Source organism: Branchiostoma floridae, chromosome 9 (assembly GCF_000003815.2).
Source record: "Branchiostoma floridae strain S238N-H82 chromosome 9, Bfl_VNyyK, whole genome shotgun sequence".
In the NCBI taxonomy this organism is placed as follows: domain Eukaryota; kingdom Metazoa; phylum Chordata; class Leptocardii; order Amphioxiformes; family Branchiostomatidae; genus Branchiostoma; species Branchiostoma floridae.
In genome coordinates, this window is record NC_049987.1 from 18,183,462 (window position 1) to 18,200,906 (window position 17,445).

The 17,445-nt window shown below is 38.5% G+C and overlaps 1 protein-coding gene across 1 annotated transcript in view; it reads right to left on the minus strand.

The window, feature by feature from the left end:
- The window catches only part of LOC118422247 (dynein heavy chain 8, axonemal-like), a 90,540-nt gene that overhangs the window by 15,099 nt on the left and 57,996 nt on the right, over positions 1–17,445 (minus strand). Inside the window, exons 72-91 of the mRNA XM_035829765.1 lie at positions 15,968–16,107; positions 15,259–15,387; positions 14,272–14,425; positions 13,303–13,490; positions 12,557–12,689; positions 12,032–12,149; positions 11,452–11,574; positions 10,645–10,790; positions 8,152–8,377; positions 7,404–7,442; positions 6,706–6,840; positions 6,116–6,190; positions 5,255–5,377; positions 4,659–4,774; positions 4,235–4,294; positions 3,295–3,500; positions 2,547–2,675; positions 2,124–2,232; positions 1,316–1,498; positions 652–807 (exon numbers count right to left, since the gene is read on the minus strand). Coding sequence (XP_035685658.1) covers positions 652–807; positions 1,316–1,498; positions 2,124–2,232; positions 2,547–2,675; positions 3,295–3,500; positions 4,235–4,294; positions 4,659–4,774; positions 5,255–5,377; positions 6,116–6,190; positions 6,706–6,840; positions 7,404–7,442; positions 8,152–8,377; positions 10,645–10,790; positions 11,452–11,574; positions 12,032–12,149; positions 12,557–12,689; positions 13,303–13,490; positions 14,272–14,425; positions 15,259–15,387; positions 15,968–16,107 — 2,688 coding nt within the window. The remainder of the gene's footprint in view (positions 1–651; positions 808–1,315; positions 1,499–2,123; positions 2,233–2,546; positions 2,676–3,294; positions 3,501–4,234; positions 4,295–4,658; positions 4,775–5,254; positions 5,378–6,115; positions 6,191–6,705; positions 6,841–7,403; positions 7,443–8,151; positions 8,378–10,644; positions 10,791–11,451; positions 11,575–12,031; positions 12,150–12,556; positions 12,690–13,302; positions 13,491–14,271; positions 14,426–15,258; positions 15,388–15,967; positions 16,108–17,445) is intronic.

The window sequence follows — 17,445 nt, forward strand, 5'->3', positions numbered from 1 at the left end:
AAAATTTCATTAAAAACGTAATTAAAAGCAGCACAGAGTCAGTCTAAAATGAGAAAATTTCAGATTTCGTCATTATTTGGTGGTGTTGTCCTTGGTGCTGAACACCAGGTTTAGAACAAGTTCATGCAGAATTGAGGCTTAGAGTATGCAATTTGTAACTTAAACATACATGTACCATTGCAACAGATAAACATTAAAAAAGTCTCGTGTATTTTATGTAAATAAAGACATTGGTTGTTTCAGCTGCATTATAATCATTACAATAGAAAGTCATAGGAAAATATGCCAATAGCAATATACTATGTATTACAAGAAAAGAAAATTACAACTCTTGGTGGCACATATAAATGTACATGATGGCACATTGGTTCATCCTGGCACACATTTGACAGATTAGCCAAGAGGCTCAGTATAGGCATTACTCTACAGTAAAAAAAAGTCACGTAAAGTGCCTTTCCCAATAGCACAATGTAGAGGACATGGCGAGTATTGAACTCTGAACCTCTTGGGTTCTAAGCCCAACAATCTATCAGTAAATTACATGCACGCCACAACAACAGCAGATACTAAGTATCACAAGCATTGCAAAAAAGAACAAAGTAGCCATACTGCATAACCAACAATATATATTAATATGTAAGGTGTACTTACAATGATTTTGAATGGAGCCTTCCCTGTAAGAAAGGACATGCGTCGGCGGAACACGTGGTTGAAGCGGTTGTCCTTGGCCAGCAGGTGAAGGTCAATGTCAGTAAGGATGAGGAACAGGCCCTCTGTCAGACAGGTCTCTAACTGAGACTTCAGATCCTGGAAAGAGAGACAACAAATTACACATTTTTTGTCAAAAATATATTCTCTAACTCTAGAATAGCTTTATCATTTGAATTTCAAAATGGCAATAGGTAAAAATAGAATTATAATCTATGGTCCTTGCATGCCATCCATGATTGTGTGTGTAGGGGGGATATAAATGATTGTGCATTTACTAAATGTATCTTGTGTAAAAACATTTACCCACTCATTCTTAATTACATAATGTTTAATAGACAGAACTGTTGTACATGCTGATAGATTCTACAAGTTACTTCCCTGTTGCTGTCTGTTTATAGTGTGTAAATAACTGACATAAGGGTCATCTCCTCAACCTACACAGCTTTAACAAAAAAAACGGAGGCATCTGATGGGCCATCAAGCCGCATTCAACATCTACCAGGATGTTACAAGTACATGAATGTCTTACCCTAGTAATTAAGAAGGAAAACAACGAGATGATCCATATAACGTTATGTGAGTGAGTTAGAAGAAAAACCCTTACATGGTATTTAGAAATGATGAACCCCTCCTTTAGATAATCCGTGAGCCATGGTATGGCCCTACTGGTGGGGTCACACAGCAGCACCCAGGAGTTGTTACTCAGGGTCTCCGTCACGAAACAGGATGAGTCCAACGCTACAGGGTTGGTGGGGAGGCCCTGCAGTTCCAACTGTTTTATCTGAACCTAAAGGACATGGTCAAAAGTTATGTTTATTTTGTAATGGCTAAAGTTTTTATGTCATCAGTGCATAACAATACCCCAAAAGGCCATTATTCAAAGTGCTATATACTGTTACAGAAACTGTACCTGTTCAGTAAAAAAAACTGAAACAGTAACTGTAACTCTTACAGTAACTGAAACTGTTACAGTAACTGCAACAGTAACAGTAACAGTAACGGAAACTGAAACTGTAACAGAAACTGAAACGGTAACTGTAACAAAAAGTAAATGATGTTGTAACTATTACTGTAATAGTTACAACATCATTGACAGAAAGCTTCATTACTTTTGAAATAGAATCATACATAGCATTGTTTTGTGTTGTTGATTTCTGGCTTTTAGATGAAGGTATATACAAATTTCCTATGTAGCTGTACAATCAAGTACATGTCATGGATTGTATGCTTTAAGAATATTCAGTGTCAGTCTAACAATCATTATGGTATCTAAGGTAATGATTCAATGATTTGACACTACAGTGGTTCAAGATGTATTTTGTAAGAAATCTACTAACTTAGAAAAAAAAGGTCTAAATTTTTCAAGGTATCCAAATCATGAAAAGGAACTGTTAGGAAGACACAATACTTACATCAGTGTAGAGGAAGTTGACCAGAGGAATATCCCTGTACAGCATCTTGTTGGGAATGGGCAGTCCGTAGTGTTCACAGACATGTAGGAAAAACTCATACATGCTGTTCCTATACATGGAAAAGGGTCATACACAAACATTAGGAATATGCACATCAGCACAGTCTGTTACTATGATGTCGGAAGTGACACAAAAAATTCATAAAAAGTGTTGAAATCTCTCATCGTTTATACAGTTTTTACAATAATAGCTAGTACTATAATTATAGTAGGATCCACATAGAATTTTTTATATCAACTTTTAGACTTAGAGTTCTACTTTAGACATTTGATCATTCCACATTTCATTGCAACATTTTTCATTGCACCATTTACATGCAAAAGACAAAACTATGATGACTTCCTTAAACAATTGGTTTCTAACCTTCCATCCAAGCCCATAGGTCCACAATATGTCAGGAAGGCAGCGGCTGTGATACAGTTGGACAGGAGAAGGTCATTGGACGAGTTCTCTTCTACTGACTGTTGCCATAGCAACTCCTGTTCACGTAAACTGTGGTAGAAATGGGGAAAATGTTTAAAAAGAACTGCATACAATCACCGTTTCTATTTAGAACTTCCAAAACTATGAAAATTGTATGTCTATTGATTGTTTGGAAGAGCAAAAATGTATTGTAATTCACTTTCTCTTCTTAGTACCAAACTTTCAGGGTCTGAGAGAATTTCACTTGTTCTCGGAACTAAATGTTCACGGTAAACAAATCATTTCTTATCATTACCAAGACGAATTATTTGTTATCTGTAATGATAAGTTCATGCTACAGTTGTCACTTTGAAAATTGTGAACATAAAAGTACATTGAAAAAAAATCAGGATTTACAGTAATTCATCCACTGTTAGCAATTCGTCCTTTCAACATTATTTCCTCCTTTCAACACTTTTTCCTCCTTTTTCCTAGATCTAGAAAAGAAGAAAAACAAGTGAAATGCAAATAATGCTAATCTGGCAAATACAACTTCATTGCAACCCCACCTTTTGATAGTCTCTGTAGCAGCCCTGAGTCTCTCATGACAGTTGTGCAGCTCGTTCTCCAGCCTGTGTTTCTCCATCACTGCCTCAACAATGTAAAACTGTATCATACCCCCCCCCCCATAGATACACTCCACAGTTACCTTTTGATAGTCTCAGTTGCAGCCCTGAGCCTCTCATGACAGTTGTGCAGCTCGTTCTCCAGCCTGTGTTTCTCCATCACTGCCTCATCAAACTCCTCCTGCAGCCTGTCCACCTCCCCCTGGATGATTGGCAGGTCGTTAGGTCCTAACTCCTCCTCCTCCTCCTCTACATGGTCCAACAGGCTGATCTGGGGCTCCTCGGGCTCCTAGGAAAAAGATGCAGATTTAATTGCGATAATGTAATTATATAAGAACCGTATGATTGGGCAGTGAAGGCATTGTATACGTCCCATCATTCATTCCAATACACATTCCACATCCCATGTTACTCAGTAAATTTTTTTTTTCCTTCATAGTCGATTTTCAGTCTTCTGGGATGTGCAATTTGGAATGTGTATTACAATGAATGCTGGGAAATATGTCGTACCTCCTCTGTGATTGGTGTTAAGTCTAATCCCCACATTTAATATATTTAAATTCTCTTTCTTGGCAAGCTCTCTACATTTTCTTTTACAAGAATATGTCGTATGTACCGATTGAACTGGCAAATATATTGTATGGGTGTTAGCATTTTGCACCTGACAAAGTTCACAACAGAGTGTTTTAAAACATAACAACTATTTTCAAAAACAATTCCTAACAACAACTTGGACAATTATTTTGTTGTTATTACATGTATGTGGGGTCATAGAACAATGTCAGTATAGAACAACAATTTCAGGAAAACAACTGACATCTGAATGAATACAAAAGTTAACACAATTTCATACTGCATTGTTGTTGTTTTTTAAGTGTACCTTGCCTGTATGGGTGTACAAAGATTATTGTTTAGAGAAAGAAAAATACAACAAAAATTAAGAATCAACAACAAAGCTGCTGATAATGATAACATGACAACCATGTCATAACGTTCCCTGAACATTTCAACTTTCCAGCTAACCTGTACCCTTTCAGTAATCTTCCTGACTCGAATCTTCAACTTTTTGGTCCATGCCTCTAGCTGTTTGTGAAAAAGATTGGTACGACCAAATAATGTAGCATCCTATGAAAAAGTCAAGACTGTAAAATAATGCTTCTTGCAGTGTTCTTTGTTAAAATACACTGTACACAACATTGTACCTAACATGGAAGTTCATCTGTGTTGGTAGAATAGACTATAGAAATTGTTTAACTATCTTTCCAACACTGAAATTAATATAGGGACTTACCCTAAATTTTCAGTCAAACTCCGTCGACCTTGTTCACAGAATGGTGAACACATTCTGAATTTAGGGTAAGTCCCTAATAGTATATTAATTTCAGCGTTGGAAAGAAAGTTTAGCAATTTCTATAAAACATTGTAGCTTATCTATGATCTGACTAACCTCTACTTCCTGCTCCTTTTCAAGTCTCTCAGACTCTTCAATCTCATCCTGAAGACTCTGCAGTCTCTCCTTGGCAATGTGCAGAGGGCCGCAGAGCTGGGTGTACTCTACTATAGCTGTGGACAAAAATGATGAAAGATGTCAATCTTAAATTAGGCAGTAACTGTAAAGCAATGTTTGAATATTTATTTATTCATAAAAAGCTCAAATTGGCCTCAGACCACTTTTAATTGATTAAGGATTGAGGTTATGAGGGAGGTACAGATCATATGAAATATAATAGAGATACAGATTATATCGAGTCCTGATAAATCTCATGAAGGTTAGACATCAAGGTAATAAGGGACATCAAATAGCAGTTACTCATTAACAAGCAACTGGATATGATTTTTGAAATGGTAAGACATTTCAGGTAGCAGCCAGTACCTTTTGTCAGTGTTATTGAGAGGATCTTGTTGAAGAGCAGGTTTCATACCTTAAGTAAGTTAAGTAAGTTTTTAATCTACAAACTTAAGTTTATTCTAGCTATGTGAAAGACATTTTCATACTTTGCCAGGCTTTCTATAGTGGATTTAAGCTGCTGTACTGGTACTTACCAATGGTATACTGCAGTAGTACTGCTGCATCCTCAGAGCTGTACCTCACACCTGCGATGGTGAGACCTGGGGGAGACGCACCTCCGGACCGACGGGGGGAAACTAACGTAGAGGCACTCATACCTGTACAGGATAAGAAATGGAATAATAAAAAAAAAGAAAAGCAAAATCCAAGTCAATTGTGGTAAAGATTTATCTCTAGCACTCAGTTTGGGTGAGGAGAAGATTTTAGTTTTGAAATTTCTATTAGAACAGAACTATAATATGATTACAGCATAAGACAAGTTACATTTACAGCAATGTTGTGCAATGAGGGCATTCAACACCAAGGACAGCGCTGGTACAACAATATTGTGTAGTAAAAGCAATTGGTACTGTGGGCAGCATAGAAACAGCTATACGACATACATTTGTAGTACAAGCATTCAGCACCATGAAGTGTAAGCATTCAGCACCAAGGACAGTAAAGGTACAACAATGTTGTGTAGGAAATTAGCACTATGGACAACATAGGGACAGATATATGACATAGTACAAGCATTCAACATAATGCAGTGAAGGCATTCAGGACCAAGGACAGCACTGGTACAACAATGTTGTGTAGTAAACTAAGGCAATTAGCACTGTGGTCAGCATAGAGGCAGCTATTTTACATAGTACAAGCATACAACTCCATGAGGTGGAGGCAGTTAGCACCAAGGACAGCACTGTACAACAATGTTGTGTAATAAAGGCAATATCACAAAACAGAGACAGCTAGATTATGTAGTTAAGCATTCAACATCATACAGTGGATGTGTTCAGCACCAAGTACAGCACAAGAACCATTTGTTCTGCAGAAAAAAACAATACATAACCTACCAGCTTCCAGCAGACTGCCTTCCCCTGTAGGACCTGGATCTCCATTCTTTGATGATGCAAGGTAACTCTGCACAGCTGAAAAGTAAAAAAAAATGATTGATAAATTGACTGATTAACTGATAGATTGAAATAATTAATAGAAGGAATAAACATAGGCAGTTCAAAACATTCCACAGTAGTTTTAGTCAGCTAACCCAACAATAATATCAATTATACACAAAATATTTCAGAATATTTTATTTCAGAACATCACTTTCATAGCATGCCTTATTCCAATCAGGTAGTAAAGTACATCAAACACTGAATGAAAATATTACAATGGATGAGGAAAGCAAAATATTTAATGTACAGTATTCACATCTACTTGCAAGCATGCTAATCCTTGCCTGACTGGGAACAACAGACAATAAACCAGGTAGTCAGTGAAGTACATGTGTATGCAAAGATATCGTCATTGCAATCATTAAGAAATATCAGAGCCACAGCTTCTATGATATTTAACCTTTCTCTTACTGCATTGTTCCATACAAATTTTGTGCCAAATGGCTACCTTAGCATGCTAAAGATCAATTTACTCCTAAAATTCCCACCTGCTAGTACATCTGGGTGGAGGCCATCTTGCCATGGCACACGGTGAACCATCTCCACAAACTTGACAGAGTCGCTCATGGCGTGTTGGAGCTTCTTCCACTCGTTACGGTCAACCTTGTCACCATCTTTGGTTCCTGGGAAAGTTGCAAGGTTAAAGGTCATCAGCTTATGAACTCAAAGTCAAACTGTAATGATTTCTATCATGGATTTTGATGCATACATGCAGCTGATATGATGAATGACATTGGCTGATGTGAAAAAATTAGGTGAATAATTTGATACTACTACATGCACTTTGAAGCAACTACATGTACTACAGACACTGCATGTGCCTGTATAAGTGGGTTCACAGATTCAACTGTGCATGCAAGGTCAGAGGTAATGGCCCCAAACTTGTAAACAGTAGTGTCTAGACCATGCTACAGGTCAAGACATGCTTGTTTATGTCTCAGGGGCCTTCACCTTTGACATATTACCTACAATGCATCATAGTGTACATGCACGATTGAATCCATAAAGATGCTTAATCAACCAGGGATCCTACTTGCTGCAAGCAATATACAAACTTAGTCTACCACCATGCAAAAATTAGGCATGACATGCATTGTGCAAGTGCAGGATAAAAACAGAGGGTGCAGACTGTGCCTATGCAGGGGAGACCAACCACCATCTAGTACTGTAAATCTGATTCATTTACCAGTGGAACCACGTCGGGAAGGTTCCTGCCTCTTTGATTCTTTGGGAAACAAAAGTTCACTGACATTAGTCATAAGGCAACAAAAAATGCAACAGAAATATAATTTGGACTTTATACTGTTCTACTGAACCATGCTGGATTAGGAGTAGGATTTGGTCATGGTACTGTTTAATGATTTCTGATAAAACAAGCAAGTTATCTTTAGTGAGTGCATGTGTATGTGCATGTTTATGTGGTTGTTTCTTCTCCTTCAACTGAAAAAGAAACTTGCATTAGAATTTGAATGAAGCTACTGTTCTAAACTGGTAGGAGACTGAACACTTTAAGATCTAATTTTGCTAATATAAAGTATCAGTGGACAAAACGTGAGTGACATTATTTTGTATCAAATGTTGCACGGCTGCTAAAACCATAAATTTTCTTCAGTCTCCGTATCTAAAGCACATGCAGTTTGTCATCCTAAGGCTAAATCAAAGCAATTCTTATGAAACCTAATTAAAGAGGTATCATTCATTTGGGTCTTCCTGATTATAGCTACTCAAACTTGCAAAATGAAATTTGGAGATATACTGTCTAGCAAAAATCAAAATCGTTATCTTTATCATGCATTCATGCTTTCTATGGCAATTGCATTTTATTGTAAGATTTTACGATTCTTGAGAACTATTTCAGATATCAATAATCAAAGAAATGACACTCTTGGATTATTGATGTCTAAATTAGTTCTTAAGAATCGTAAAATTCATACCTCGCTTCACAAGAGGCTTGAAAGACAGGCTAGAGGCACTGGATGTCCTGTCTGTCTGTGAGTTTTTCCCTTCCTTCTCGTCCCCCGTGTCTTGTTTTGGTATCTTCCTGCGACCCAGCAGGGTCATCATCATGTCCATGACCAGCGCTACAAGGACGGGAGGGTTCTGGAAGGCTCGGATACGTTCCACGCACTGTCGGCTTACGCTGTCACGCCATTGCAACACCTGGGAAAAGAGACAGACAGACAGTGTAGTTAAAGATGACTCAAGGGATTTAAAGATCTTCATTATGACATCATGATATCATGACAGAAGGTCTTATACTTTTGTTATAAAAATGGCAGAGAAAATAGTGTGAGGACAAGATTTTAGGTTAGAAAGAGCTAATAGAACAGAATCATTACAGCAGGATTGTTTGTGTTGAGGGCATTCAGCACTAAGGACAGTAACATAGTTGTGCAGTGAATGCAAAAAAATGAATCATGTAAGAGTACAAAAAGATATACAGGCAGCGTTCCCGCCAGGTTCTTGAAAGTATGCGTCCAAATATTTGGGAGGGGCGTAATGAGCGCCGGAGGCGCGAGACGAGCGCCGCAGGCGCTCGCTTTCTAGGGGGGTCCGGGGGCATGCTCCCCCGGGAAAATTTGGATTTTTTAACTCTCTAGAACACAATTTCCTGCAATTTGAGAGGATAATCATGCACTTGAGATTGGACGTCGGTTGCCTCTTTTACTCCCATTTTCAGTTATCGACGACCACCCTCTTCATCAAAATACGTAAAAAACTATAAGCATAGGGAATCAGCCTTCCGTGATCTGGCCCGGGTATTATTTGTCCAGACATGTCTATATGAAAATTTGGGATTTTTGATGCTTCGAAACTGGGCTCTAGCCAGTTCGTCAGCCTAATAGTATGGAAAAATTCTGCCAATTTTTTTCCGTCAATGAATAAAAAAAATGTCTACCTCATGCAATCGATGTTGCGCCCTCCCGCATCAAATAGTTTTCCGAGACGATAAAATAACGGCGCCATCACACTTTGTGTTTTTTTTCTATTTTGCTCGATGATTTTACTCAGATTTTTCGAATCGGTGGGGTTTTACAAGGCCGCGCCGTCATTTTCCACGAGCGTGCGTTTGTTTCCTGCGACCTCAGGTATCCCCGTTTTCGGAGTGAAATCTTTGGCTGGATTTCTTTTTAAATAGACCAAGGACGTTGTACATTACTCGAAGGAGGACGATCTGCTGCCTCTTTGGCAGTGATCAGTGCTGGTGCAGCCTTGAAGCAGTAGCCAGAAAGACGTCCAACGTTCTGGGCGCTGCGATCGACGATCCATCTGGGGAGGGGGGCGTGCCGCGCCATGTGCCACGGAGGCCAACGCTAGTGCACAACCGACTCGATCGACGCCTGACAACAATATTGCGGCCCCTTTTCTGCCGCAAATTTTGTCTTTTTGAAGCAAAAGAAATTTTGTAAATAAGAAATAAAGTGTATAGTTTTGAATTCTTCACTTATTTACCGCGCACGTTTTTTTAACTTGGATAAATGGGGAAACTTTAATAGTAAATTGTTAGCAGCTAGGGAAGAAACACAAGTTGCCAGACGACACGGGCGGCTACCAACGTCACGTGCGCTAATACTCGGTAACTTTTTTTCCCGATGACCAATGACAGAGTGTAACATTACATTTATCGAATGCTGATTGGTTATTAAGATGATTGGATTTGGACCTGGTGGCCAATCTAGACTACTTGGCGCCGGCGGCCTGTTGTCAAAAATACCGACTGCCAATCAACTGCCCACAGCGTGAGAACTTTTGTTGAGATGTGCAGCACTCGCGCAGAACAGTTTGTTCGTTCAATACTAGTATTGCCCACAAATCCCCACGTGAAAATGAGGACAAGTTAGTATGATGTTAATATCAGAATATAAAATCTGCATAAGATTTCTTCGAGTGTTAAAAGAATGCTGACTGTCAGATGTATTTCACGGACTACAAAAAATTACATTGCGCAACGGACGGCTCAGACTGGTGCGTGGCAGGGTGTGTCGCACATGGGTCCGCTAGTTGTAAAAAGTGCCGCGCTTCGCCCCATGCCCAGACTACTGGGATGACCGGAAAGTGAAGAATTTGAAGTATATATTGTAAAGGTAGGATTCCTTCTTATAAAGACAGATTTTTTTTAAAGATTCCAGATACATTTTGTACACAGGTGGTACAGGACAGCCTTTCTTTCAGAATTTTTTATCAGCCGAGCCGAGTGCGTCTTTCCAGAAAAAAATGCGTTCAAAGACGTAAAGACGTATGCCTGGCGGGAACGCTGTATACAGGTGTCAAATTTCTAACTGGTTGAACTGCTAATTTTGGTTGACAACCAGATCAGTTAAACACAGTTAAAAGACAAATCTACAAACATTATCAAAGCTGGAAATAATGCTACATCTATGTCAGACTCTGTTTGTCCTCATTTAAGGCTGTCTTGGAATATTTACCTTTTTCCTTGACCCCTCCAGGGCTTTCTTAGCATCCTCTACTGCCTTCTTGGCAGCTGCCAGCTCCTCCACCACCTGCAGCTTCCTGGACTTCATGTTCTCCTTCCTCATCCGGTCAAACTCATCATCATACTCATCTCTGTCATCTGTTCATGAAAGAATTAGAATTTGTCAACATTCCCTTCACTCTTTTACAATTAGTTTACCCAAAACTATCACAGTGACGTTTTTTTGGTGTAGATTATTGATTTCAAATCACAGGGCTCTAAATGCTTTTTTCTGTAACAATTTTTTTTATAATTATGAGATTCTGAATCAATAATGGAAAGTACATTGTAAACCTTTTCTATACCCGAGCTGCAACTTGTTTATGAATACATTGTAATTGTTCTCAGACAGACTGTGTTACCTTGACAATTTTTTTCTGCAATTTTTCCTGGTTATTATTTTCAAGCAGAATCATATTTAAAAGTGCACAATTTGATTGTATTGTGGGTAATATGTCAAAGTTGAAGGCCCCTGAGACATACACAAAACACATCTAGACATGTATCATGCATGGTGTTTACAAGTTTGGCGGCTTCACCTTTCACATGTTAACCATGAGGCATTTCTGTGCACATGTGCAGTTAGCACTATGAAGAGGCTCATCAACAGATTGCAAGTGGGTATTTTGAGCCCTGTAAGATGACCACTTGATTGATGAATTTCTCTTAACACCATTATAATCATTGTAGCATGCTTCATGCAGTGCCCATCACCACATGCATTGCGCGTGAAACATTTTTGTCGTTTTTTATGGCTTACGAGACTTCCAGCTGGAGCGGAACTGTCTGTGCTTGATGCTGCTGTACTCCTCCTTAACCCGCGTGGACCGTATGTACGATGCCATCAGCATCTCTATAGCATCACTGTCTTCTCCTATGTCATCTGCATCATTTATACATGATGGTAGCAATGAACATCAATGGTTTAGTCTTCTCCAATGTTTGAAAGATATTGCATGTAAAGAAGTTGAGAAGCAGTTGATTTTTTTTCTTCTATTAAAAAAAGCTCTGTCCTGTTTGAATTTTTAGACTTTTAAAATCAAAGTTCTTAACATACTTGGTGCCTGCTTTTCAGTTTCATAATTACATACGATGTATATATTTGATTAACTTGAGAGATTTTAGGTACTGTCTCAGAGACATTTTAGGTAAACATGTATCATAATTTTGTGATCCTAATGTTATCATTTTAGCATGTGAAGTAAGTAAAAAAAATGTCATTGATATCTTGGGTTCATGATGTACACTTAACTCACAGCTGTTTTATTTTATGGGCTTTAGCATGCACAAGATTCTTCCTCATATAAATGTATAAGACAAGTAAAAGTTAAGTACAGTACCTTGTTTGAGTAGATCGTCTTCCTCCTCCTCTTCACTGGACACCTCATTCAGCTGCAGGTATGCCCCCAGACTCCCCTCTCCTCCCAGCTGGGCCTTCAGCTTCTCAAGGGTGGTGGCCTGCAAATTCATTAAGATAATGTTACAGATACAAGCATCACATACATCATAAAAATTTTGCATATCAAAGAGCCTCTGCCCTTGGGCTGTTGCCAAAACAGTTCCTTCCAAGTTCCCAAAATTGATCCATCTCTGAAGTATCCCTGAAATGGCTCCTCCCATGATGTGTTGCCAAAATGGCTCCATGCCAAAGGTGTTGGCTTCATCCTACTAAAAATGGCTCAATTCTTTATGTCATCAAAATGGCTCCACCCTGAAGCTGTCACCAAAATGACTTCACCTGAGTTGTTACCAAAATGGCTCAAGCCTAATGTCATAAATGTGGCTCTAACACTGAGGTGTCACAAAAACTGCTTTATCCTACACCAGCTGTGGTGTTGCCAAATTTATACTTGAAATTTTACTACCTTTCCTGTAAGTTGCCTGAGGAGTCCAGCAGTCTTCTTTTGAGCCTCCTCATAGTCAGCCTGCACCACCTTAATCTTCTCTTCCATCAACTTGGCATCCTCCCTGGTCTGGGAGAGGGTGGACAGGGCTTTCCTGTGAAGAGAGAAGAAATGCATATTAGTCCATTACTACTGTACCATGCATGTCATGTAGGTCAGAATGCTAGTGTTGTGGAACATTGCATCATTGCCCCTGCAGCATCTCTCACTTACAAAGTTACATGTGCAATGCTGGTCAGACATAATGATCAAATTGGAACAAGAAAAAGGAAATATGAAAAGGCCACTTGAAAATATGAAAAAAGAAATGTGAAAGAGTAAAAAACAAATCTAGAATGAGTGAGCTTCTGAGTCATCACGACAGAAGACAGCCACACTGTACACAGTATACACAGGTTCATAGTACCAGGAAAATTGCCCTAGCTGCTTTCAGCAAGCACCATCTTAAGGACAGCGACTGTTTCCAGTAGCATGCATGTTGGGTGAGCAAAAGCAGCCATGACTCAAACCCCAACCCCTTAGATCATAAGATAAATTAGCTTTTGAAAATTGATATGTAATAAACAAAGTTTTAAACAAACAAACAAATGCTTGGTACCAAATTTCTTGATACATTTAACAGTTTCATACATTGCCTCTATGCATGGTTGAATGCAATACTTAGGACAACCAAGATACAAAACTGTACCAAGATGGTAGAAACTTACTTCAGCCTGGTGATGTTAGCGTTCTGCTGAGCTGTCTTGTTGGACAGGATGTGTAGGAAGCACTCCATGAAGCGGCGGTAGATGGTGGGCCCCATGGGGATACTGCGATGGCTCACCTTACCAACTCCCTTGTGCTGTAGCAGGATCCTCTCATGCATGATAGACTTGGAGTACGGCAAGTTTGGCAGCTGTATGGAAAGAAGTGTTGATTCAGAACTTCAAGGTAAAGTACTGTTTGTTTTGCATTGTGTTGGTATATTGTATGTTTTACTATTATGCATTCAAGTTGTAAACTTGCTGCCTACGTTGAAGTTTATACAGTAAGCACAATTAGCAATAGGTCAGTTATGTAACTCAGACAAAAGCAAACTACAATGCACATGACAAAACAGTAACACAACTGCCAGTCGAGTAATGGCACTGTGACTATTACAGTAACTTTCAGTAAGGAACAGTAGAATAATAATTGTTGTAACAGTACTGTACGGTAAATTTTATAGTCAATACTGATACAGTAAAGAAACATTTCTGAATCAGTAACTTTACTGTAACATTACATTATGTACTAACATTACAGTAAGAGTATTGTACATTAGCATTGCAGTAATAACATTACAGTAAGAAAACTGTACATTAACATTGCAGTAATAACAATTATATACAGTAACAGTACTGTACATTAATATTGCAGTTCTTGTCTGTAATAACAATACAGTAAGAGTACTATAAATTAACATACAGTAAAAGTACTATACATTAACATCACAGTATGTAAAACATTCCAGTAACAGTATTGTACATTCAATAAAATTTCAGCAAAATGTACTGATTCAGAATAGTTTACAATATAATGGGATAAATTCTTGGATTTGGCCAATAGAATAGAATGTCTTACTTACTAGCTGTATTAATAGTTCACAGGTTCAAAATTTTCCTTCTTAAAACACAAAATACATTAAACTGCATTACCTCTAACATCTGTGTCTTGTACTGGTCTTTCTTGCTGTCTCTCTTACACATGGTGAGACTGACAGTTTCCTCCATGTTTCCAGCCCAGGGGATCTGTCGACAGTCCTGCAGCACGTAGCTGTGGATGTTGGCCATCACTGTCACCAGCTTGTCTCTGAAACAACAAACAACAAACCAACGATCTCATCACTCTGTAAAAAATTTTTAGGTTTTGTTTTGTAAACTTCTCACTGCTTATACTAGTTATAGATGTATGTCTAGCTAGTATACATTCTTACAACAAGCACTCATAAGGCAAATGTACATTCAGTAAATTAAATATAACTTACAGTAGTTCACCTTTTTCCGTTGGGTAACCTAGATTCGTTGCTTTAAAAAGCTGGGTGTTAAGACCATTTACAAGACATTGCAATGAGAAACTACCTTCCATCAACTTAACGATCCCCAAATACCCTATCTTTATATACAACGGATATAGGTTACCCTACAGATAAAGGTGAACTAACGTTACATGTAGGAAATCAAAGAGAGGAAATAAGATAAGTTAACCTATTCTGAGATTTTTATAGGACCTTTGACCTAACATCCTGTCAGTGTCCCTGACAGACTCATGGACAAACAGCCAGAGTTAAACTTTATAAATTAAAGACACACAGGTATACAAACAGACAAAATTGGCCATAGGATAAAGCAGTAAGTGAAAATCCCAATGATTATATACTGACAATCTGATGAGTCTACAATTGCCTAAAGCCAAATCCAACAGCTAAGAATGTTAACTTTTTCACATGAATTTCTTAAAAGTCCAGGTTAAGATTATACAAAATAGTTTAGTTACTATTTAGATTTTCGATATGTCTGGATTGTTTGCGGCCATGTTGTACTTCTCAGGGATAGATAGCACAAAACAGTTAACGTAGATTTTAGACACATTGTCTCAGGATTTTTTTGAGCCACTGCAGTGTGTAAAACAGTAATTTTGAATACCTCATCTCTGGATTGTCGGCTACCATGTTGTACTTCTCCACAAAGTAGTTAGCCTTGTCCAGCAGACACTCCTGTGTCCATGCACACACCCAGTTCACCTGGCAACTGGTCAGCAGGCCTGGGTACTGACTGGAGGATCAATTCATAAACATTAAAACAACTGTATGAATTATGGCTAAATACAGATGGTGCCTGTTCTCCGCATGTATGCTTTTAACAGCACTTCTATCATTACTTCGCATCATATTCAAAAGTGCTGACCTAGCCAACTATAATTTGATATTGTTAAGGGTTCACAACACATTTTGAGCTATGTGATAAATGAATAAAAAGTACTTTTCTTGCAATAAAGCTGTTACATGACTATCAATCTCTACTAAAACATGGATCTACCACATACTGCATATCTTTCTGTACTGTGTCATGGATTTCAGAATTTTATGCGATCAGAACACATACACTTTGTTTTTCATATCAGACAACAAAATACCATGTTTTTGACAAGTTCACTTGCCTTTAGTGCATAACCTGAAACCCAGTCTAATAAAATGCTGTTCCATTAGTCTTAGAATTACCTTTTCAAACCTAACACTACAACTTACTGTTGCCTCACACAACAACTTACTGTTGAAGCAAACACAAACACATAATATGATATATTACACAGACACACAAATACATGTACACACCAACAAACAAACAAGCATACCTGGCAGCTACCCTGAGTAACCGGTGCCTGGGAGGTAGGCAGATGACAATCTTCAGGTTGGACTTCACTCGAGACACAAAAAACTTCATGGGGTTGGACATAAGGTGGGCATATGCCTTCTTCATGGCTGGGCCAAGTACCTTGGGATTAAAGAGACAATATTTTAAAATTTTGAGTATCTCAACTTAACACAAGTAATTATATGGCCTTTGTAACTTGTGTAGGAGCTGTATAAAATGCTATCTTATGAATGCCAGAGCAATTGAGATTTCAGCACCAAGGGCAGCACTCAAAATTATCTGTATCTGTATCTATATAGCCGGTATAACCGCCGTTCGGCGTAACACACCAGCTTCGCAGGCACACGGCGCAGCAGCAGCTGGTTAAAATATATTAAACCAAACAATTACATTGACAGTGACCCATAACAATAGTATTGCAATCCTTTAATACAATCTTTATTGACACGACAAAAGTACAGCGACTTTCGTAAGGTCTACATGTATAACAACTACTTACAGTACAACTAAACACATATATATGAATATCTATAGGTATGGATACATCAACATAAAGGGTCTAGCATGTCATTTACACTATTGGTTCTAATTAAGGTTCCTTCATGTTTGAGGAGAATCACACCCCATGAACACACATCAAAGAATCCATCACACCTTTTGAAAAAAAGGGTAGCTGCATGCCCTGGTGTGCGATGGTACAATTCTTTCTGTCTGAAGTTGGTGATATACTATTCTATAAATTACCCGGATGGAAGCCTGGCAAACCTCCATCTCGTATAAGTCATACAATACAGTGATTTACATCATTCACCCAGACCTAGTTAATGACCTGGTGCACCCTGTCTTGTATCAGCCAAAGAAAGGGTAACATGCATTGGCATAATACCGGTCATAAGCCTTATACCGGTCGATTAAAAATAGTGGAACTTAAAGAGATCTACACATGCAACAATAGTTATTTCTGAGGTATGCACACTTCAGACATCTAGGTGTCCAATACATAATTTATAAAGCATCGATAACAATGCATTCGAAGACAACAAGGCCAAAAGTTTTCAGGTCATTTTCGGGGCAGGCGAGCTTGTCGTGGGACAAACACACTGTCACGTTCATCGCCAGATTTGTAGATAATAATCACATGTGCTCACGGCACAAGACGAGCATGATTCAACAGCAATCTTAAATTTCCTTTGGTGATCTACAACTCGTGTAAAAGTGTGAGGAACCGTTGCATAATAGCCCGGATCTACGGCTGAATGGGTCAAATTGAACGTACGCCGCCATTTTCCCGCCATTTTTAATGCTACGGCCAGCAGGAAAGTTTTACGTCATAGCGGTTGTGACGGACCAAAATTAAATGAAAATTCTTGTCAGTATACGCCCATTTTCTCATGACTTTTTGTATACTCATGCAGATTTTTGTTTTGTGCAACTACTAACAGGAAAGAAAGGAACAAC